This window comes from Balaenoptera borealis, assembly GCF_965194805.1.
Source record: "Balaenoptera borealis genome assembly, chromosome: 8".
In the NCBI taxonomy this organism is placed as follows: domain Eukaryota; kingdom Metazoa; phylum Chordata; class Mammalia; order Artiodactyla; family Balaenopteridae; genus Balaenoptera; species Balaenoptera borealis.
In genome coordinates this window covers 94,541,177-94,566,106 of record NC_138865.1, presented here as the reverse complement: position 1 = coordinate 94,566,106, position 24,930 = coordinate 94,541,177, and the positions used below count along the sequence as shown (strand labels likewise).

The 24,930-nt window shown below is 36.3% G+C and overlaps 2 protein-coding genes across 2 annotated transcripts; one reads left to right on the top strand and one right to left on the bottom strand.

Annotated features, from left to right (window-relative positions):
- Positions 1-603: 603 nt before the first annotated feature.
- Positions 604-1,570, top strand: LOC309634222 (olfactory receptor 13C4-like; the record flags this gene model as incomplete). Its single annotated transcript, XM_082404177.1, is given in 2 exon segments — positions 604-1,254; positions 1,256-1,570. Coding segments are annotated over 2 exon segments (957 nt in total). The 5' UTR covers positions 604-612.
- A 5,238-nt stretch (positions 1,571-6,808) lies between these two features.
- On the bottom strand, positions 6,809-21,393 carry OR13F1 (olfactory receptor family 13 subfamily F member 1). Its single transcript, XM_082404192.1, is given in 3 exon segments — positions 6,809-7,200; positions 7,204-7,389; positions 7,393-21,393. Coding segments are annotated over 3 exon segments (837 nt in total). The 5' UTR covers positions 7,657-21,393; the 3' UTR covers positions 6,809-6,813.
- Positions 21,394-24,930: the final 3,537 nt, after the last annotated feature.

The following is a 24,930-nucleotide window of genomic DNA, read 5'->3' as shown; positions in this document are numbered from 1 at the left end:
GAAAGACTACGAGATCAACAACTAACTAGACCTTTGAACAAATGTTCAGTTGCTGTGTGTGTGGTTCTGTTTACTATGATCAAATGTCTGCCCTATAAAAATACGCAATTTAACAGACTGAATGGAGATCCAGGGTGTCAGGCAGACAAACAAAAATGCATAAAATCAAACTTGCTTTAAAATTTTCAAAATTTCTGTTAAACACTGAATCAAAATTCCAGTCCTTGTTGAGTTGTCTTTTGCCTTCCCCACCACTCTGTCACTGAGCCTAACTAAATGAAGTCAGGTTTGTCATCTGAAATATTCTAAGGCTTTTAAAAAACTCAACTTAGGGTGTCTTCAACAGTGGGGAAGGTTGCTTCTGAATTTGCTTCTGATCCTAGGTAGATCTTCAAACATTAGACACAGGGCATTGAAATCTCAATTTCCCAGTATCATTGTATTCTAGGTGCAGACGTTCTTGAAGATAACTGAATGAAAGAGCTTCAAAGAAAACATTCTTTCTATTTCACTCTAGAATAATGCCTATCCAAGAAATTTGTTACATTTGTTGTTATTTGGCAGTGAAAATGTTTTATGTTGGTATTCCTTTGACATCCTGAAAGCTGGGATATGGATAGAATAAATAAGACGTTTGTGAAAGAATTCATTCTTCTGGGACTCTCTGGTTACCCCGAACTTGAAATTATTTTCTTTGCTCTACTTCTAGCTTTGTACCTACTGATTCTAATTGGCAATCATGTTCTGATCATAGCAAGCATCTTTGATTCCCATCTTCACGCTCTCATATACTTCTTCCTGCGCAACCTCTCTTTTCTGGATGTCTGCTATACATCCTCCTCTGTTCCCTCAACTTTGGTGAGCTTAATCTCAAAGAAAAGGAATATTTCCTTCTCTGGATGTGTAGTGCAAATGTTCTTAGGATTTGCAATGGGGTCAACAGAGTGTTTCTTCCTTGGCATGATGGCTTTTGACTGCTACGTGGCCATCTGTAACCCTCAGAGATACCCCGTCATCATGAGCAAGGTGGTGTATGTACTGATGGCTTCTGTGTCATGGCTGTCTGGCAGAATCAACTCAATTGTGCAAACATCTCTTGCCATGAGATTGCCTTTCTGTGGTAATAATATTATCAGTCATTTCTTATGTGAGATACTGGCTGTTCTCAAGCTAGCTTATGCTGATATATCCCTCAATATTGTTACCCTAGCAGTGTCAAATATAGCTTTCCTGGTTCTTACCCTGCTGGCCATTTTTTTTCTCCTATATGTTCATCCTCTACACCATCTTGAGAATGAATTCAGCCACAGGGAGACACAAGGCCTTTTCCACCTGTTCAGTGCATTTGACTGTGGTAATTATGTTTTATGGTACCATCTTCTTTATGTATGCCAAACCCAAGTCTCAAGACTTTCTTGGACAAGACAATTTGCAAGCTAGAGACGGACTTGTTTCCATGTTTTATGGGGTAGTGACCCCAATGCTAAATCCTATAATCTATAGCTTGAGAAACAAGGATGTAAAAGCTGCTGTGAAATGTTTGCTGAGTCAGAAATCTGTTAACCAATAAGACCAAGGGGAAATGTGGGTGTTTAGTGTGTAAAGACTAGACATGGCATCATTGGGCAATCATTGACAACCTTCTTTGGGGAAAACAAAGTTATATAGAGAGATTTTTATTCTTTGTTCCACTGTCTCAGCTTAGCTACAATCCCTGAGAACAGTAGTCTGCTACAGACTCAGATTCTAATAGATTCTGATCCATATTTCACAAAAGCAGTCGCTTTAGAATCTTATCCCTGGTGATATCTGAAGTGAGTGTTTTTGGTGTACTGTCTGGCAACACAGTGGAAAATATCACACATACTCTTCAGAAATAGTGAGGCAGGAGTATAAATTCTGCTCCATCACAAACCAGTTAATATTGGGAAAGTTATTCACTTTTTCTAAAATGTAGTTCTCTTACTTGAAAAAAAAGAGTAATTAAACACTGCTCTCAGTGTTATTGTAAAGATTGAATAAGTTGTGCAAAACACCGGGCATAGTGGCAATTCATAGTAATTCCCTTTGTAGAGGATGTTGCTTGACTTTTTCTGTTGACCCAGAATTTAAGTATTGAAGTGGAGACTCCAAATTGAAGATAAATGACACCAAGTAGCACTTTTTATTTTTTAAGCTACCAATTGTTAGAGTCAGGCATCTCTCCCTTGTCTTCCTACTGGTATCAACCACCACTCTTCTTTGCCTCCTCTCCCCACATATCTATATAAAGTAAACATCAAGAAGGGGGAAGATAGAATCAAAGGAGATTTATACATCATGGGAAGTGCTCAGTGAATTGTGGGAGGTGTTTCACTACTGTTCCTATGAAAGAATGGGAAGACTGTTCTCATCCAAGACAAGTAAGGTAGTGCTGCAAAACCTATTGAGGTTTTGGGTGCCTACAAAGAAGAACTGACATTTGGCTTGATGAATGGAGACTTGCTGAGCTTTTTCTCTCTAGGCTGTAGACTAGCAGAAGAGCTGCTCTAGAAGAGGGCTGGGGGATGGGTGTCTTAGGGCTGAAAATAACCAGAAAGTTTTTAGTTTGCCTGAAATATTTCTTTCGACTCTGAAAATCTGAAATTTGTGACTGGGAAGAGAAATTCATTTCGTTTTATACTTCAGTGAGTTGAAACTCCTTAGGAAACCTATTATAGGCTTTTTGGATGGTTGGTTGGTGTTTTTTTTTCACTTTTTGTAGATTATTTTTCCATGGCTGAGCACAGCATATCATTGGTCCATATCACCAGCCATTGTGACAGCTGATTTCAGCCTTATGGTATTAACCTAAATTTTCTCTTCCCTATTGGTTTTGGAGCCATAGTATGACCCCAGACATCCTACCTGAGAACTGTACTCCCTGCTAATCTACATCCTTGGGTAAATCCATGTTTTTGATCTATGTGATCTGGTCACTAAAATCCTGCTGCCTGTCTTCTGTCTCACCTGGGTTGGAGCGTTGTCACTGCAGCAAACCTGTAACTGGGCGTCCTCTCCTCTGGCTTGTATCACAGTGGGTGCTACTTTTTTTTCTATTTAGACAGGCATGTACCAAACCCTTTAGGTGAGGCTTTTTAACTTCTCCCAACTCCACTGGGATGAGCCCTACATTTCAGTCTGATCCAAGTTTGTTTCTTTTCAAACTTTGACCTATGCTACCAAGGTTTTAGCACATGTCTGTATGTTCATGGTTCTACTTCTATTGTCCCAGCTAATTCATTAACACCTTAATTTTTTCCCCCACAAAGCAAAGGGTGCTAGCATCTCATATGTATGTTTATATCAAACTGAATGCTTTATTTACGAAAATTGATTAAAATTATTCTTTCTGTTGCTATGTAAAAAATTGGTGCTATGTTGCTTCAATTTTGACAAGTTCTGCTCATGTTGATGAATGCCCAGAAAATTAACAGTTTTAAAACTAATCTGCCCTCCCAAGAAATTGAGAGGTCTCAAAAAGATTGTTACATGTATTATTTTGTGATAAATAATAGATATTTTAGAAATTCAAAAAACTGTGGAAGACTATAAAGAAGAAAATATTGTTACTACTGTTGCTACCTCCTACAGGTGACCACCATTAACATTTTTATTATTTATCTTATTAATTTGGAGTTTAAAATTAATCATTTTAATGTTGACTTATTTTGGTGCACTGTGGTACATTTGAAGTTGCTATTTTGAAAGTTTTTTTAATGTGTGTACAACTCATTAGGTTCCACAGAATAAATTTACTACATAGAAAATGAATTTACTATAGCAGGTGATATGATTTTTTAATTTCTCTTGTTAAATTATATGCCCCTCCCCCCAAATCATATTACCTGCTGTCAGTGTCACTGTACATGTTTCCTCAAACTTTTGCAGCTCTGGTCTGTGTGTGCATGTGTGTGTATACAAATATAAACTTTTAATTTTGGAAAATTTCGAATAACCATAAAAAGAAAGCTATATAATGAAACCTCATATACCAGTCACTCTGTTTAAAGAATTGCTAGCTCATTGTTTCACCGATATCTATACCTACTCCCTCCCTTTGTCCAGATTTTTAAGCAAGTATTGGATATATATGTGTGTGTAAATAATTTTAATTTTGAAATAAGTTCAGACTTATAGAAAAGTTGCAAGAATCATAGAAAGAATTTTCTATAAGCCTTAACCCAGCATCTTCAGATATTATATCTTACCACATTTGCCTTATCATTCTTTATATATATATGTAAGTGTATAAATATATATATATAGAGAGAGAGCTGTTTGCAGTAAGGTACAGATATTATGTCTCTTTACCCCTAAATATTTCACTCTGTCTTTCTTAAAAGCATTCAAAGACATTTTTTTAACCATAAACAGAATATAATTATTGACATGGAGAAACAATACTATTTAATTTAGCAGTCAGCAAAAAATGACCCTGGGCCTTGGCTTGCTACCTATATTTGTGTGGTCCATGAGCTAGGAATGATGTCTACATTTTTAAACTGTTGAAAAGATTAAAAGAAAAATAATACTTCATGGCACCTGAAAATTATTGGAATATCGAACTTGAGTGTCCATAAAGTTTTTAAAGACCTTTTATTTGATGATAATTATAGACTCATAGAAAATTACAAAAATAGTATATAGAGTATCATGTACCCTTCACTCCACTTCCCCCAATTTTGATACCTTATATTATAGAAGTACAATATCAAAACCACAAAATTGACATTGGTTCAATACTATTAACTATACTACAAAACATATTCAGTTTTCACCGTTTTCCATGTATTCATATGTGTGTGTGTAGTTCTATGCAATTTTATCCTATGTACAGATTCTTGTAACCACCACCATAATCGAAATATATACCTTTTCCATAACTACCAGGAAACTCCCCTTTTGCTACCGTGTGATGGTTAATTTTATGTGTCAATTTTGCTAGGCTATGGTACCCCATTGTACATCAAACATCAGTCTAGATGTTGCTGTGAAGGTAGTTTTTAGATGTGATTGACATATAAATCAGTAGACTTTGAGTAGAACAGATCACCCTCCATAATGTGGGTGGACATCATCCAGTCAGTTGACAGCCTTAAGAGAAGACTGAATGGTAAGGAATGGAAGGAATTCTGCCTCCAGACTGTCTTCAGACTTAAGACTGCAACGTTGACTCTTGCCAGAATTTCCAGCCTGCCAGCCTTCCCTGTAGTGATTGTAGAGGTTAGGTGGGTAATAGGGTTAACAGTTCTTCATCCTCTTCAGCCAAATAACATCACACCATGGTCGTTGTTGTCTGGTAGTGAAATGGAAGTAAGGACACAAATCAGAATAACTGTTTTGCTTTTATTATGATACAAATCCCCAGTCTCTACCTTTGGAGAGATTCTGAATTAATAGAACTGTGCATCTAATACCTGAGAAAGAAAAAATTTTCTCATGTATACTAAGGGTACTTGGATTAAGAACACCAGCACAGTTCCTATACATTGAATTCTTTCCTCCGACATGGTTCCTTCATCAATCCATTCACCCTCAACTGACTAATTCCTTGAAAGTTCTGTCTTGTTCAGAATGGGACCTTCTGTTATAATTATCTATAATTGTCTCGCCTTCTCTAAGTCTAAAATTTAAGGGGATTATGTCAATGCTAGCAAGAGTCACCTTCTCCATAGAATAAAGCCATCATCCACATATACCCCAAAGACATCTCTCTGATAAAGAGGAAGTAATGTACATGCATTGGCCTCATAATTCCCCAGCTCCAGTGAGGGTGGAAAAGACAAGGAAAAACTGGTTAATATGCAATATTGGTGTAATTACAATTTATGTAATTTTGCTCACATATGTCAAATATATCCATGAATCTTTTTGCACAATATGTGTGTACATTAATAAATTGTTTCTTTTGCAGTGTAATCTCTACAGGGTAGAAATCTGTTGTTTCTTAGCCATAATTGCTCAATTCAGCATGCTCTAAGAAAAATAAGTAACATGGTGTGTGTTGTGTGTGTGTGTGTGTGTGTGTGTGTGTTGATGAATTCACTTAGACATTCAGAGTACAATATTAGAGTACTTTGACCTTATAACCATGGATACTTTAAGATCTCCTGAATGCTATTCCTTTACTCCACTTTATATACAGGATTACAATGCACAAATCCTTGTCATGATGTCTTTGAACATACACAGATATTTACTCATCCCCCACATATACATCCTAAATAAATACAGTCATTCATGTAGTAGTTTATCACATCTAACAGATTTCACATTTTAACATTTAGAGTAGGAAAATTTCTAAAATTAATGGTGTCTTGGTTTTATAAACTAATACACCTTGAACTATAGCCACACTTACATAAAAATACGATTTCTTCATAATTTCAGGCATAATTACAAATCATATGAGGATAAATTATTTCAAAATATACTAGGCTTAATATCTTCCACTCTTGGTATATTAGTTATTGTCATGGTGCTGCTAGAGTTGAACACTTAAATGATATAGCAAATTAAATATGAAAAAATCATCTAATTTTAATGTTATATTAATATTCAATGAATGCTAAATACTTCTCCAGAAACATGATTCATTCTACCTAAATTATTTATTAATATCAAAAGTTTTATTTGCAAGGTAAATCAAGATACTGGACTTAATGTTGAACTCCTATAGAAAATGAGTATTTTCCAGGGTTTGGTTTATTCCAACTACTTTGCAATTTTCTGGATAATGTTGGAGATTATCCAGATGAGTGTGCTTGCTCCCATATTTTCTGAAGATAGAAATTAAAACATTACCAAAGAATTTCTAAACAGCAATTTTTTCAAAGCTGCTTTCACCTCTTTGTTTCGTAGACTATAGATGATAGGATTCAATATGGGGGTTAACGCACCATACACCAAAGTCATAAATTTATCTATTTCCTGTGAATCTACAGATGAGGGCTTCAGGTACATGGAGAGAACTGTCCCATAGAACAAAACCACCACAGTCAGGTGGGCTGCACATGTTGAAAAGGCTTTGCTTTGACCATCCACTGAGCTGATTCTCAGGATGTTGGAGAGGATGAAAGCATAAGAGATACAAATTAAAAGCATCAGCATAGGAACAAGAAGTGCAGTGACCACCAGCATGATTAACTGCGCCATGGAGGTGTCCACACAAACAAGTTTTCAGACAGCCAGAATTTCACAAGCAAAATGATTGATGACACTATTACCACACAGAGACAGCTGCAATACAGACACTGGTTCCACCAGGGCAGTGAAGCAGCCTGCCACCCAGGAACCAGCTGCAATCTGCACACAAATCCTCTTGTTCATGATGATGGGGTATCTCAGGGGGTTGCAGATGCCCACATATCAGTCATACGCCATCATGGACAGGAGCACACACTCAGCGGAGCCCATGGCAAGAGAGAAGTACATCTGAGCGGCACACCCTGAGAATGAGGTAGTGTTTTTCCCTGAAACAAAGTTTATCAGCATTGGAGGAAAAGCAGAAGAGGTGTACCAGACATCTAAACAAGAGAGGTTGCTGAGGAAGAAGTACATGGGTGTGTATAGGCTGGAATCCAGGATGGTGATGGAGATCAGAATTATATTACCCAGCAAGGTGATCAGGTACATCAGCAAGCACAGCACAAATATGATGACCTCAACTTTGGGGTAGTGGGAAAATCCCAGGAAGAAAAAAATTGTTACAGATGTCAAATTTGCCTAGAACATTTTATTATGTCATGGTCATTTGCATATATGCATAGAATGATTAACATTACATATTATATATAAAACATAAGATCCTCTCCCTTTATATTTTCTGGTATTTTTTCTTCACATCAACTTGTAGTCTGTGCTTAAATGCTTCTCTAGCTTGGTGATAGCATTAGTAATATATATTTGAAGGAATTTGTCATCATCAATAAGGAAAATTTCAATCAGGAAGTCAACAAAGTATCTTCAAGGTGTTATTTTTGCTGCAAGACTTTTTAGGGCAATGTTGGGGAATGGCAAGGTTTATTTCATAAATATCATGAGAGACTGAGGAAAGAAACAATCTTATGGGGTCTTTCTTTTTCCAAAAGCACATTTGTAACTGATCTAGGGGAAGCCATTGGTTTACCTCTGAACCATTGGAATGGTTTTCTTCCCCTAGCTGGGTAACAGTCTTCTTACTTAGGAAACTTTTCTGCTTTCCAAGTTCAGTACCTTCCGCCATTTGTAGGGTTCTCTCCAAAATAATTTGGGAGATTCAGTTAGTAAAAAACAGATTTCTGCAACCACAGATTAATTAACTGAAAAGCTTGAAAATTTAGACAAAACCTAGACTTTCCATCTCAAACCCATAAAAATGCTGATTTACTCATGATGGGACATATAGCCGAGATTTCCTTCATATGGCCAGAATTGTCCTGACATATGTGCTCCAGAAACATCCTCCAAAGGACCAGCCATTCACACCGTAAGGCAATTTAAGTTTTTTGTTGCTTGTGAAAAGTTTCTAATTCATGCAGCAAATTAAATTTAGAAATCTATTTGTACAGTATTAAAAAGTCTGAAACTCCAGGGACAATCTCCCATAGATCCAATTATAGTCAGTAGCTGATCTGTTCTAATTGTTGTGTTATTCAAACAAGAAATTACCTTTTTCCTGTCTCTGCTGACTTTGGGAAGGGGAACTTTGCTCTGCTCCTAATTGTGTTATTAAATCAGTCAATCTGGTTTTTAATTCTCACTGTTTCCCTCTTTGTTTGACTATGGCAATGTCCTTGCTTTTCTTTCCTCATTTAGACAAGATTCACTGCAACCATAATAACAAATGGTTGACCAAAAGGGAGAAAAGAGGTTGACTGACATCTGGCCCAGAGTCCCATTTCCAACTCACTTGTTCAATTCCTGTAGACCAAGGCTTATATGGCTGGAAGTAAATCATTTAGGTTGACCTGATTGTGCCTAGGGGGAAGGGTCGGAAGATAACTGTACTTTAGAGATACACTCACAAAGTTAAGATGGAGGCAGTGGGACTTCCTTGGTGGCGCAGTGGTTAAGAATCCGCCTGCCAATGCAGGGGACATGGGTTCGATCCCTAGTCTGGGAAGATCCCACATGCTGCGGAGCAACTAAGCCGGTGCGCCACAACTACTGAGCCTGCACTCTAGAGCCTGTGAGCCACAACTACTGAAGCGCATGCACCTAGAGCCCGTGCTCTGCAACTAGAGCAGCCAATGCAATGAGAAGTCTGCGCACCGCAACAAAGAGTAGTGCCCGCTCGCGGCAACTAGAGAAAGTCCGTGCAGCAACAAAGACCCAACGCAATCAAAAATAAAAAATAAATTAATTAATGAATTAAAAAAAAAATGGAGACAGTGACTAAGACTGAGGAAGAAGGTTGCCGACCTGACTCCCTACTATGTATAAAGTACCAAACCATACTTCTGCTTTAGAATTACCTTGAAGCACACTGAAAAGAAGAGAAACTCAGAACCTCCATGATATTTTCTGTCTGAAAAAGAAATAGCCAAAATTTTAACAAGTTTCCTGATGCTTATGAGTCTGTATTCTTCCCTATCTCCAATAATAGCAATAGCATTTACTCACATACTTAGGCCAGTAATCTAGAAGTAATCCTTGATCCTTTTCCCCCCTCTTATTCCATACCCAGCTCAGAAGGAAGTCTGTCAGATCTTCCTGAAAAGTACATCTTAGATTTCCAACTTCTAGTAACGATGGAGTATCTTGTGGCAGAGTAGCTTAGATCAGACTAACTCTCCTGCTACTAACAATTATAAACTCTGAATCAAATATAAAAAACGACTGTTTTATGACACTGGAGAGTGATCAAAAGCAGGCAGAACAGGAGGGAATCCAACCCCTGAAAGATGTGAACCAGACTGGGTGATCAACAGGGCACTCCTGAGTCCATATAGCAGATGATACTCAAGCAGAAAGTAGCAGTCTTGATATGAGGAATCAGATGAGCATTTGGGGCTGCCAGAGCAGCTGGAAATTTAGGGATACATCCTGTAAAAGAGGGAGCCATAAAGGAGGAAACTAAACTCTATGTAAAATCTCTCGTCAAATCCTTGACTGACCACTGAATTGGGCATGTAGAGAGTGAGACTTCTTAGAACCCAAGGGGAAGTGACAATTGGAAGACTAAAGAGTTGAACAGAGATTTTAATAAAAAGCTCACATCTTGGGAGACTGAGTTTGGCATTCAAGTCCCACCAAAAAGAAGGGCTTGGTAAATACTTCTAGATTTCCATTGAAACCCAGGTTGTTTTTCCATGCATTAGACAGGCATATTGGCCCAAATAATGGGTGTGGTCTTAAGTGAGATTTGCAGTTACCTCACACAGAGCATTTAAGTTAAGAAGCATCTTAGTTTATACCCCAGCACATTGTGTAGCATAGGAAATATTCTTCAGGGAGTCATGTATTATAGAAGAATCTGTAACCACAGAAGGGTTTTTTACTATAAGTGATTTTTATCCAGGGACACTCTAGAAAGGGCATTGAGTAGATATGGTCAGTTCAGTCCCACAAACATCATTAGTCTCTGCTCAGAAATCCAGTTGATAAAGGGCCTATACCGGGAAACCTGTCTTTTTTTCTCTTTCTCCTAAGAGATTCCACCTGGTAAAGAAAGTGAATGGATCACAGCCTAGTTGCTTTAACTCCTTCATCCTTGGGCAGATAGAAAATTCCTGTCATAAGGTTTTTACACTTTACATTAAGTGATTTAATATTAATTCAACATAGAATGAAAGAAATTGAGGAACCATACTGTAAACCCAAGAGCAACCACTATAAATCCTAAAAATAAATTTAGCTTAAAAGCTAATAAAGGAGATACAATGAAATAATAATAATTTAAGACTTCATTAATCCAAAAATACAGAAATAAAAGAAAACAAGTAAGAAAAATGGAGGGGACAAATAGAAAGCAAATAGTAAGATAATGGATTTAAACCAAACATATTGATAATTACATTAAATATAAATACTAAAAACTCCAATTGAAAGACAGAGATTGACAGACTGGATATAAAAAAGGAAGATACAACTTTGTTGTTTTAAAAAATACACTTTGGACAAAGATACAGAGAAGTTGAAAGTAGAAGGATGGAGAAAGATATAACAATCAAAGACTAAATAAAAGCTGGAATGGCTACATTAATTGCAGGCAAATTCACTTCAAGAAATAGAATGTTGCCAGAGATAAATGATAAAAAGGTCAAAGCATCAAGAAGACATTAAAATAAAAGCTAAATGTATATGTAGCTAATAGCATAGCTTCAAATCTATGAAGCAAAAATCGACACAACTAAAGGGAAAATAGACAAATCTATAATTATATCGGGAAATTTTTAACACCCACCTTCAATAATTGGTAGAGTAAGTAAACAAGAATTCAGTATGGATTCAGAAAATTGAAAAATACTATCAAACAAATTGATTTGTTGACATTTGTAAAACACTATTCAACAGTTGCAGAATATACAGTTTTTTCAAGTGAGTATGGAACATTCACCAAGATAGAGATATGCTGGTTCATAAAACAAGTCTCAATAAATTTCAAAACACTGAAAACATACAGAAAATGTTCTCTGACCACAACAAAATGAAATTTTAAGCCAACATCAAAATAATAATTAGAAAATTCCAAAATGCTTGTAAATTAAGCATTTTATTTAGTGCACTCCTAAATAAACAGTGTGTCAAAGAAGAAATCACAAGGGAAACTAATATTTTGAGTTGAATGATCATGGAAATAGAATATGCCAAAATTTGTGGGATGCAGTAAAGCAGTGTTTAGACAGAAAGGAATAGTGTTAAATGATTATAGTAAGATAGAAGAAAAGTTCTTAGTCAGTTATGTAAGATTTCAACTAAGGCTGGAAAAAGAAGACCAAAGTAACTCAAAGTAAGTAGAAGGAAATAATGAAGAGCAGAAACAAATGAATTAGGAAACAACACACACACACATAAAAACAGAGAAATGAACAAAGCCAGAAGTTGGCTATTTGAAAAGATTAATGAAATTGATAAACCTTTAGCTAACTCATTAAGAAAAAAAGTGAAACAACAAACTAAACATTTCAGGAATGAAAGAGGGAATATTACTGCAAAAGAGACAGCTTTGCTAGTGAATTTTGTCAATTTAAAGAGTAAACAATATTAATCTTACAGAAACATTTATATGAACTCAGAAAAGAGGATAAACTTCCATATATCAGGAGAGAACACCTATGAACCTTTTTTATGAGGCCAACATAATCTGGTACTAGCAAAACCTGACAAGAATATTATGACAAAAGAAAATTATAGACCAATATCACTAGTGGATATAGACTCAATAATTATTAATAAAATCTTAGCAAATAATATCCACCATTATATCAAAAGGGTATTATATCATGAACAAGTGGGTGTCATACAAGAAAGGAAAGATCAGTTTAATATTTGAATATCAACCAATTAATTTCATCACATTAACAGAATAGAGGGAAAAAATTCTTATGACCATGTCTATAAATGCAAATTTAAAAATTTATGAAAATTCAAACCGTATTTATGATAAAATACTCTCTGTGAACTAGTAGTAGAAGGATACTTTCATAAGGACATCAGCAATATAGTAAACTAGGAGTTTCCAGAGCTTGTCGCCTCACAGAAACATCAGTTTGAACAACTATCCACAAATGAAAATACCTTCACAATAGCTAAGGATTCCAAGTGAGAGATTAAAGATGGGTAAAGACTTCTGGGTTTTCGTTGAAACCCAGCACAAAAATAAGAAAAGACCCATTAAAGAGGGTAAAACAATAGTTTTGCATTACCCATGTCATCCTTCTCCCAAGCCCGAGCAGTGCAGTTCATAGAGAGACTCCTACTTCATGGAGGAAGAAGAGTGTAGTGTGTACCCTACTTCGTCATGAACCCCAGCACCAGGCTCACCCCAGTGAACCCTGGCACCATGCTAGCACCTGTAATCCCAGGCTTGCCCTTCCATATCTAGGCTCCTGGCTGCCACAGTGCCAGTCCAGGACTGAAGGCCCCAGGCTTCAGGTCAGCCCCCGTGGACCCAGGCTCAGTGCCTGCCTTGGTGACCCAGCTTCCAGGCCTGCACCAGGGTTAGGTTGGCACCTGCAGCCCCAGGATCCAGACCAGCCCCTGCTAATAATTTCAATAGATGCAGAAACATGTATTTGACAAAATTCAACACACTTTTCTGATAAAACTTTTGACAAATTATAAGACATATACCTCAACATAGTGAAGGCCATATATGACAAACCCACAACTAACTTCATATTCACAGATGAAAAGCTGAAAGCTTTTCCTCCAAGATCAGAAACAAGACAAGGGTTCCCACTCTTGCCACTTCTATTCAATATAGTACTGGAAGTCTTAGCCAAAGTAATTAGACAAGAATAAGAAATAAAAGGCATCCAAATTGGAAAGGAAGAAGTAAAATTGTCTTTGTTTGCAGTTGACATTTTCTTATATATAGAAAACCCTAAAGCCTCCAGCAAAAAAGCAGAATTAATAAACAAATTCACTAAAGTTGCAAGATACAAAAATCGACATACAAAAATCAGTTGCATTTCTATACACTAACAATGATCATGAAAAGATATCAAGAAAGCCATCCAATGTATAATAGCATCAAAAATAATATAATACTCATGAATAAATTTAATCAAGAAGATGAAAGATATGTACACTAAAAATTACAAGACATTGATGAAAGAAATTGAAAAAGAAAAATAAATGGAAAGATATTCTGTGCTCACAGATTAGAAGAATTAATATTGTTAAAATGTCATACCACCCAAAGCAATCTACAGATTCAATGCAATCTCTATTAAAATTGCAATGGAATTTTCCGCAGAAATAGAAAAAGCAATCCTAAAACTTATGCAGAACCACAAAAGACCCCAAATAGCCAAAACAATCTTGAGAAAGAACAAATCTGGAAGCATCACACTTCCTGAATTCAAAATATACTACAAATCTGTAGCAATTAAAACAGTATAGCTGGCATAACTAGACATATAGACCAGTGGAACAGAACAGAGAGACCAGAAATAAATCCATACATTTACAATCAATTGATCTTTGACAAAAATGCCAAGATCATACAATAAGGAAACGATGGTCTCTTCAGTAATTGGTGTTTGTAAAACTGGATATCCACATGCAGAAGAATGAAATCGGACCCTTATACCATCTACTAATATCACCTCAAAATGGATTAAAGACTTAAATTAAGACTTGAAACTGTAGAACTACTAGTAGAAAACAGGGGAAAAGCTTTCTGACGTTGGTCTTAGCAAAGATTTTTGGTTATAACTCCAAAAGGACAGGCAACAAAAGCAAAAATGGACAATTGGGATTGCATCAAACTAAAAAGTTTCTGCACAGCAAATAAACGAATAGAGTGAAGAGTAAACCTATGGAATGGGAGAAAATATTTGTAAACCATACATATGATAAGGGGTTAATATAAAAAATCTAATAGGAACTCAAATAGCTCAATGGCAAGAAATCAAATTCCCTGTTTACAAAAATGGGCAAAGGACCTGAATAGATATTTTTCCAAAGAAGACATACAAATAGCCAACAGGTACCTGAAAAAAATGCTCAACATCACTAATCATCAGGGAAATGTATATCAAAACTATATTGAGATATCATCTAACATCTGTTAGAATGGCTATTATCAAAAAGATGAAGGATAAGTATTGGTGAGGATGTGGAGAAAAGGAAACCCTTGTGCACTGTTGGTGGGAATATAAATTAGTACTGCTATTACGGAAAACAGTATGGAGGTTCCTCAAAAATTAAAAAATAGTACTACCATATGATTCTGGGTATATATTCAAAGGAAATGAAATCAGTATCTCAAAGAGAGATCTCCATTCCCATGTTCACTGTAGCATTATTCACAATAGCCAAGATAATGGAATCAACCTAAGTGTCTATTGATGGATATGAATGGATAAAGAAAAGTGGTATATTCGTAAAATAAAGTATTATTCAGCTTTAAAAGAGAAGAAAATCCTGTCACATGCTACAATAAGGATGAATCTCAAGGATATTATACTAAGTGAAATAAGCCAGGCACAGAAAGACAAATATTACATGATCTCACTTATATGTGGATTCTAAAACAGTTGAATTCATAGGATAATAGAATAGAATGATGCCAGGCGCTCAAGATTAGAGAAAAATGCAAAGATGTTGGTCAAATGGTACAAAGTTTCAGTTATGCAGGAAGAATAAGTTCTGGAGGTCTAATTACAGCATGGTGAATATAGTTAATAAATACTATATTTTATACTTGAAATTTTCTAAGAGAGTAGATCTTAAATGTTTACTCCACATACACACAAAAGTAACTATATGAGGGATGGATATGTTAATTAACTTGATTGTGATCATCATTTCACAATGTATACACATTTCAAAACATCACATTGTACCTTATAAATATATATACCTTTTATTTGTCAATTTTACCTATATAAAGCTGGAAACAAATAAAAATAGTACTTAACAACAACAACAACAACAACAAAGGATACTGCCAAAGCATAATAAAGGACATCTATGGAAAACTTCAGCTAATATCAAACATAATGAAAGAAGAGCTGAAATGTTTAATTTAGAAAATCATGATATTTGAAATTTTCTTTTAATAGATATTGATGTTTTGGGATCCTATCTAAGAAATGTTTGTCATCGCCAGGGTAAAAATGATATTCTGTGTGCCCCACGAGGTTTTATAGATTGAATATTTATGTTTAGGTCTATTATCTACCTCAAATAGATTGTTGTATATGGTGTTCCAGCATTTATTGAAAAAACTATCCTTTCCCCATTGAATTACCTTGGCATCTTTGTTGAAAATCAATTGATCATATATGTGTGTTTCTTTCTGTACATCTTTATTCTGTTCATTGATTTATTTGTCTTTTTTTATGTCACTACTGCAATGACTTGATTATTATAGATTTATATTGAGTTTAATTATGAGGTAGTGTAAATCCTCCAACTTGATTCATCTTTTTCAAGATTGTTTTGGCTCTTCCAGGTCCTTTACATTTCCATATCAGCTTAGAATCTTCTTGTCAGTTTCTCCAAAATTTCTGTCTGGATTTTGAATGGGATAACATTAATCTGTAAACTGACTTGGGAAGAAATGATATCTAAATAACATTGAGTCTTCTAATCCATGAAAAGGTATCTCTGTAATAGGTCTTCCTCAATTTCTCTCTACAGTGCTTTGTAGCTTTCACTATAAAAGTCTTATACATCTTCTGTTAATTTTCTCTCAGTTGTTTTATATTTTTAACGTATTACAAATGATGTTTTAAAATATATTTTCCAATTGTTTCTTGTTGGTAAATAGAAATGCAATTGGTTTGTGTGACCTGACACAACCTGATAGCTTGGTAGGTTCTCTTATTAATTTTATTAGTTATTTTATGGATTCCTTGGGATTTTTTTATAGTTATTTATATACACAATCTTTGTGAAAAAGACAGTTTCCTTCTTTCCAATTGTAATGCCTTTTATTTCTCTTGCCTTATTGCACTGCCTGGGACACCCAATATAACGTTATACAGTAGTGGTGATAGTGGATATTCTTGCCTTGTTCTTTTCTTAAAAAATTTTTAAAGAATTTATTTTATTTAAGTATAGTTGATTTACAATGTTGTGTTAATTTCTGCTATACAGGAAAGTGATTCAGTTATATATATATTCTTTTTCATATTCTTTTCCATTGTGGTTTATCACAGGATATTGAATATAGTTCCCTGTGCTATACAGTAGGACCTTGTTGTTTATCCATTCTACATATAATAGTTTGCATCTGCTAATCCCAAACTCCCAGTCCACCCCTCCCCCACCTCCCTCCTCCTTGGCAACCACAAGTCTGTTCTCTATGTCTGTGAGTCTGTTTTTGTGTCATAGATAAGTTCATTTGTGTCATATTTTAGATTCCACATATAAGTGATATCATAAGGTATTTGTCTTTCTCTTTCTGACTTCACTTAGTATGATAATCTCTAGGTCTGTCCATGTTGTTGCAAATGGCATTATTTCATTCTTTTTTATGGCTCAGTAGTATTCCATTATATATATGTACTTCATCTTCTTTATCCATTCATCTGTCAGTGGACATTTAGGTTGTTTCCATGTCTTGGCTATTGTGAATAGTGCTGCTATGAACATAGAGGTGCATGTATCTTTTTGAACTAGAGTTTTGTCTTCTGCATAGATGTCCATGAGTGGGATTGCTGGATCATTTAGCAACTCTATTTTTAGTTTTTTAGTTTAGAAAACAGTTTTTATACTGTTTTCCATAGTGGCTGCACCAGTTTACATTCTCAGCAACAGTGTAGGAGGGTTCTCTTTTCTCCACACCCTCTCCACCATTTGTTATTTGTAGATTTTTTAATAATGGCCATTCTGACTGTGTGAGGTGGTACCCCATTGTAGTCTTGCCTCACCTTTCTCTAATAATTAGCAGTGTTGAGCATCTTTTCATGTGCCTACTGGCCATCTGTATGTCTTCTTTGGAGAAATGTTTATTTAGGTCTTCTACCCATTTTTCAATTGGGTTGTTTGGTTTTTTTGTTGTTGAGTTGTATGAGCTGTTTGTATATTTTGGTAATTGAGCCCTTGTTGGTTGTATCATTTGAGAATATTTTCTCCCAGTCCATAGGTTGCCTTTTCATTTTGTTTATGGTTTCCTTTGCTATACAAAAGCTTGTAAGTTTGATTAGATCCCATTTGCTTATTTTTGCTTTCATTTCTATTGCCTTGGGAGACTGATCTAAGAAAACATTGGTACAATTTATGTCAGAGAATGTTTTGCCTATATTCTCTTCTAGGAGTTTTGTGGTGTTGTATCTTATGTTTAAGTCTTTAAGCCATTTTGAGTTTATTTTTGCATATGGTGTGAGAGTGTGATCTAACTTCATTGATTTACATGCGGCTGTCAAGCTTTCCCAACACCATTTGCTGAAGAGACTGTATTTTTTCCATTGTATGTTCTTGCCTCCTTTGTCAAAGATTAATTGGCCATAGGTGTGTGAGTTTATTCTTGGGCTCTCTATTCTGTTCCATTGATCTATATGTCTGTTTTTGTGCCAGTACCACACTGTTTTGACTACTGTAGCTTTGCAGTATTGCCTGAAGTCTGGGAGGGTTATGCCTCCTGCTTTGTTCTTTTTCCTCAGGATTGCTTTGGCAATTCTGGGTCTTTTATGGTTCCATATAAATTTTAGGATTATTTGTTCTAGTTCTGTGGAAAAAGTCATGGGTAATTTGATAGGGATCGCATTAAATCTGTAGACTGCTTTGGTAGTATGGCCATTTTAACAATATTAACTCTTCCAGTCCAAGAGCATGAGCTATCTTTCCATGTCTTTGAATCATCTTCATCCCTTTATTAATGTTTTATAGTTCTCAGAATATATGTCTTCAAACTCCTTGGTCAGGTTTATTCCTAAGTGGTTTTTTTTCATGCGATTCTAAAAGAGATTGTTTTTTTTACATTCCCTTTCTGATATTTTATTTTAAGTGTAAAGAAATGTCTTGCCTTGTTCTTGATCTTAAAGTCTTTTAAGTGGCTTTATCTTGTTATTTCTCCTTGCCCATGTCCCTACATTCTGCCTCCTTTTTTCTAGTCTATAAATGGAAGGGACTGAAATATATCATCTTTTTTAAATTTTGAACTGTGGCAAAATTGGTTAAATTTACCATCTTAACCAATTTTAAGTGTACAGTTCAGTTGTGTTAAGCATATTCACGTTATAATGCATCAGATCTCTAGAACTTTTTCATCTTGCAAAACTGAAACTCTGTACCCACTATACAATAATCCCTGTTGCCCCCATCCTTGGCAACCAACTTTCTATTTTCAGTTTTTATGAGTCTGACTACTTCATCTGAGTGGAAATCATACAGCATTTGTTCTCTTGTGACCAGCTTATTTAGCATAATGTCCTTGATGTTCATTCATGTTGTAGCATGTGACAGGAATTCCTTCTCTTTTAATGCTGCAGAATATTCCATTATATGTATACATGACATTTCCTTTATCCTTTCAATTGTTAATGGACATTTGGGTTGCTTCCTTCTCTTGTCTATTCTGGATAATGCTGCATTAAACATGAGTGTACAGGTATCTCTCTGAGATATCACTTTGAGTTCTTTTAGATACATACCCAGAAGTTGGATTGCTGGATCATATGGCAGTTCTATTTTTAATTTTTTAAGGAGGCTGCATAATGTTTTCCATAATGACTGCACCATTTTATATTCTCACCAGCTGCGCACAAGGGTTTCAACTTTGTATTCTTGCCAACACTTGGGCATAGTAGCTACTGGATTGAGGAGCTTTTCTTACTTAGATAACCTAAGTATTGCAAAATCAACATTTTTAATATTCCCATTCCCTCTTCCCCCACATAAAACAAGCAAGCAAGCAAACAAACACCATGTTTCTCCTGCTCTATTCTGATCTTGGGTAAATCGTTTAATTAACACTCACCAATTTTCAGTTACTTTATTAGGTGCTGATGATGAGAAGATGATACAGGTATAAACACTTCCCTTACCATCTTCTCAGTCTAGAAATATAGTGTAAAGGTGGAATCATTTGTGAGGCATGGGAGTGAGTGAGTAACCTTTGTTGTGGTCTGGGAATGGGTTACAAAGGACTTCTTGGAAGAGTTGATACCAGAGTTGAATTTGGAAGGTTATTAAGGGTATCCAAATGAGTATGTGAAAGAAAAGATTTCCAAGACAAATAGAATAACATGTATTTAAATTTAGAGTTGTAAAATGTCATTTTGCATTCAGGAAAAAATAAGTAGATTGGTGTGATATGATCATTATATATGAAGAGGGAGCAGGTGGTGAAGCTGGAATTGTAACACAAGGTTGTCTATGCTAATTTAGTAGCTTTATAGCTCACATTTTAGGTACTAAAGAAGGATTTTTTTTTTAACCAGGAGAAAAGCAATATGAATATTGCTTAAATTTTTAAAAATATCACTTTGGTGAGAGTGGGGAGAAGGTATTAAAAATAAAACTGAAATTAAAGCTCTGACAATGGAAATGGATGGGTAGAGTTGGAGTACTGAGATATTAGAATAGATTGAGATGTGTATAACTTGGGTTATATCGCCATCTGGTGTTCATCATGCAGTATAACTTGATTCAGGGAGTTAGAACGTTAGAGTTGAACATAATTTGAGAACATTGGGAAAAGAGGAAAATGAGCTCTCAGCAGAGATCAGAATTTGGCTTTTCAGGTGCTTAATTAATGTCTTATTTTGACACATTGTAGAAGCTCCTGGGAGCAACATGAAAGATGTGTCACTTTCAGTCATTTTAGGAGGGTCTATGTGCATAGATAAATGATGAGGGAAGTCACCTAATGAACATGTGGGCCTGAGAGAATTTCTTTGATACTTTACTGATCTCCCTTAAAGAAGACAATCTTTCATCCTGACTGAACGTAAGTCTGGCTGAGTAATCATTAACTTCCCCAAAGAAGAGTCAAGATTATGGGAAAGACAATCTCATCTTCTAAGAAGTAGGATTTTTACTCAAGTTGAAGACTCCATGGAGTTAAATTTTCTAGAGGGGAAAGACCATTAAACCAAGATTAGGGTTATTGCATAGGAGGATGTATTAGTTTGGTAGGCTTCCTTAACAAAATATCATAGACTGTGTGCCTTGAACAACAGAAATTTGTTTTCTCCCAGTGCTGGAACCTGGAAATCTAAGATCAAGGGGTTGGCAGGGTTGGTTTCTCCTCTGAGGAGACCTCCCCTGAGGCCTCTCTCTTTGGCTTGTGGGTGGCTGCCTTCTTCGTGTGTGTTTCCATGGTTGCCTCTCTGAATGCACCTGTCTGGTGTCTCTCTGTGTGTCCAAATTTCCTCTTGTTACAAGGACACCAGTAGTATTAGATTAGGTCCCACTCTAAGGAACTCATTTTAACTTGATTATCTCTTTAAAAACCCTATCTCCAAATATGGTCCCATGCTGAAGTACTGGAGGTTAGGACTTCATCTTATGAATTGTGGGAGACACAATTCAGCCCAGAAGAGAGAGTATGGCTGGCTATTTCATACTTCCTCAGGAACATACTCAGGGCCTATTATTAAAACTAGTACCTGGCTCTGGGAAACACTGGGGAGTCCTGTGAAGTAATCTGCCTGCCAAAATCCATACTGATCTCTCCAAGTAGTGGTGAGTTTTCTTTCGTGGTGGCAGGGATAAGCTTTCTGGAACCTTTCTTGAACTCGGATACCAGCAAAGCAGATGCTTTAGGCGGGGGTGGGGCGTGGTGGGTGTGTGTGTGTGTGATGGTAATTGTTAACAGCTGGGTGCACAGAACTGTGTTTGTAGTGCATTTCCTAAACAGAGAGTAAAGAAGACATTGTCTCATTCCCAGTGGACAGGGACCTCAAGGCCCGAAGATTTAATGTAGTGTCGTTTTTGCTTCCTAGTATAATTTTTGGTTTGTTTGGGTTCTCTAAGGCTGGCATAGATGTTAGAGTTTTAAAAACTCATGTTTAAGAAAAATTTCTGAGGAGCAAAGTCAAAGAAGTGTGGTCAAAAGAATCATCAAAACAAAAGGTGGTTTCAGCCTGAACTAGGAACCTGGGGGCAAAGCCAAGGGCTTAGAAAGTCCAAGGAGATGAAAGCAAGCAAGAATGGATCCAAATGGACAGAGGGAGGGCTGAAGTGGACAGAGTAACTTCAAATGGGTGAGATTTTGAATATTTCTGGTGGTGTGGCAAGGGCAGAATAAATTTATTTAAACGCATTTAAGTATGACTCCCTTATATCACATGTTTGTCTATTTTGTGGATAAAGTGTCTTATACCACTGTTGATTACCATTACAGTGCCTGGAAAATAGTAGTGGCTGAATAGAGATTTGATAATTGAATAAATAGCTCATCACAGAGCTCATGCTCCTGTAAACCAGCACAAGATAACAAGCAACGAAAGGCTACACTGGACTACCTTGTGTCGAAATAGGAGGCAGCTCTACATGTGAGCTCTACACTCTTGCATTTTTCCAAGTATAGTTTTAACTATTCCTTGGAAGGATTGAGTTTAAATTTAAGCTCTATACTGTTATAACCCTCTTACTACACTAGATGGCGACAGAGACTAGCTTGTCTTTCCTTGCAGTCGCCCTACTGAAAAGCTTTCTCAGGAAGAAAACAAATTCACTGGTTTGTTTTCTACCTATTGTTATTGATATTTACAAATAGTGAAAAAAAGTTGTTTTACTTATATTTTTATTCAGAAGATTTTAAAACAAATATGAACTCTCGAAGAGACTTGTAGTGTCTTATATCAAAGATTAAATAATAAGTGATAGTTCTGTGCTCAACACTGAGCTGGAATCTCTGGGGAATAGCAATAAGGAGAAGGCTTCATCCCTGCCCTTGAGCTTATTAATATCTCTTACATTAACATAATGTAATATATCAGTCAGCGGCTCCCTGGCCTCGCCATTGCTCAGGGTAAACAATAGGAAAGCTCTATGAGGAGCACCTCTGATCTAGTGCTGCTTCTGCTTTGTGTAATCACCAGATAAGATACAGCATTTGTTTCAATGTTAAGTGATTTTTAATGCTTCAGCCAAGGCAGAGCTCAAGGTTGTCCCATAGTGTGGTTTCAGTGGGGGTGGGAGTGTGGTAGTAGACTGTCTTGACAAGACAGACACTATTGTTTCCAGTCAATGACTTCAAAGAAGGTGAATTCATTTGCTAGGGCTGTTATAATAGAGTATCACAAACTGGGCAGCTTAAATAACAGAAATATATTATCTAGCAGTCCTGGAAGAGGCAAGACCAAGGTCAAGGTGTTGACAGGGTTGGTTCCTTCTGAGGGCTGTGAGAATCTCTTCTGCCTCTTGCCTAGCTTCTGATGGTCTGCTAGAAATCTTTGGCATTCCTTGGCTTACAGAAGCATCACCCCAATCTTTACCTTCATCTTTGCATGGTCCTGTGATCATTTCTGTATCTAAATCTTACCCCCCACCACCTTTTTATCTTCTGAGAGAAATTATACAAGATAAGGTGCTTTAAGGATATTATAATTTTTGAACAGTTATGAATTCATTTATAAACATAATTATAAAATTGAATGCACACATAGGATATAATGAGACACATAAATGCTGACTGAAGGGGACAAGGTAGGGGCTGATTCGAAGATATGTTTAGACCCTTAATTCATAAACCCTTGCCTGAAAAAAGATTTGGAAAAATCAAAATGATCTATTAATTATAATTAATGTAATGGTTTTTCAAAGTACACCTGGAATGATCTTTGATAAGAGTCATGTGGCAGATTAAAGAAGGCTGTGCATTCTTAGACACTCCAAGACAAGACATGGGTCTATGTCACCTCCCCTGAAGTGTGAGCAAGCCCTGTGCTTGCTCTAATAAAATATTGCAGACATGATATTGTGCCAGTTTTTCAGTCCAGGCCTTAAGAAAGTGGCAGCTTTCGCTTCTTAGCTCTTAGAGCACTTGGTCTTGGAGCCCTGAGCCACCATGGAAGAAGTATGGCCGCTGTGCTGGAGCCACCATGTGGAAAGAACAGGCATTTGAGTGAAGCCATTCTGGATACTCCAGTCCAGTCCTGCTGCAGCCTACTCCCACCATATTTTCCCTTTTTATAAGAAAGGGCTTACCCTACCCCAGTATGACCTCATCTTAACTAACTATATCTGCAATGACCCTATTTCCAAGTAAGGTCACATTCTGAGTTGGGGAGTTAGGACTTCAACATATGACTATTTGGGGGACACAATTCAACTCATAGCAAAAGTCTTTAAAACTATTTCCCAGGTCGGTATTATAAGTACCCTCTGGTTGATTTCCTTTTTTTGGGGGGTGTGTAGCTTTTAAAAATCATGAGATGGCCCCTGTATAAAATGTATAAAATCTATCATAGAATCTATGCTAAAAAGCAATAAGTTATCTCTCCTTTTCTTCTTTCTTCCTCCCTCCCTACCTCTCTTCTTTCTTTATTATTATTATTTTTCACACAATGGTGTTAGACTTACATCTGGTACACGACTAGCAAATACTGAATCAGTAGAAAACAGGAGGAGCACAAAAGTAAGAAAGGATAGGAGAGGTTTCTAATTTATCAAAATATTAGCAGTCATACTTCATGTTTTAAACAAAAATGACAACATAGAGCCTATTAAGTTATGAATAAGTTTCCTACAACAGATATTCTAAGGCCACTTAGCCAAATGAATCTAATTTTTTTTAAGTCTTGAAGGACACTAGCTGCTTACCTCATAGGCAAGGCAGGCTCCTTGAAACATCATTCTGTATTCTCTCTGCTATCCAAGATGAAGCACACTGGGGAATGATGTGGCCTATAGCAGCCAAACTGGCCATGAGGAAGAATGCTCAAAAACAGGATGTTAGTGACTTTAGTGAGTGCATGCGTCAACCTTGTTGTATTGTAACTGGACTTTTGGTGTTGAATTAAATTTGTCTTCACAATATGCATTATTTATATTATATATGATTAGAAAAATGTTGTTTTGGTCATTCATACATACAACAAACTTCTAAAGAATTCTTTCTATGTGAAGGCTCAATTTTCAGCACAGATAACTCAGAGCTGGATAAGGCATGATCCTTGTTTTCAGGAGAATCCCTCCATGCAGTTGAGCTCATTCGACAACCTAGATACACGCATGTGCATTACAGCAGCATGAAGAACACTTGAATATCTGCTGAGCCCAGTGCCAAAATCCTGGACAAGTGTCAGAAACTCTGCATGTGCATATGGTTGATGAGGATCCCATGCCAGCTCGTGGGAA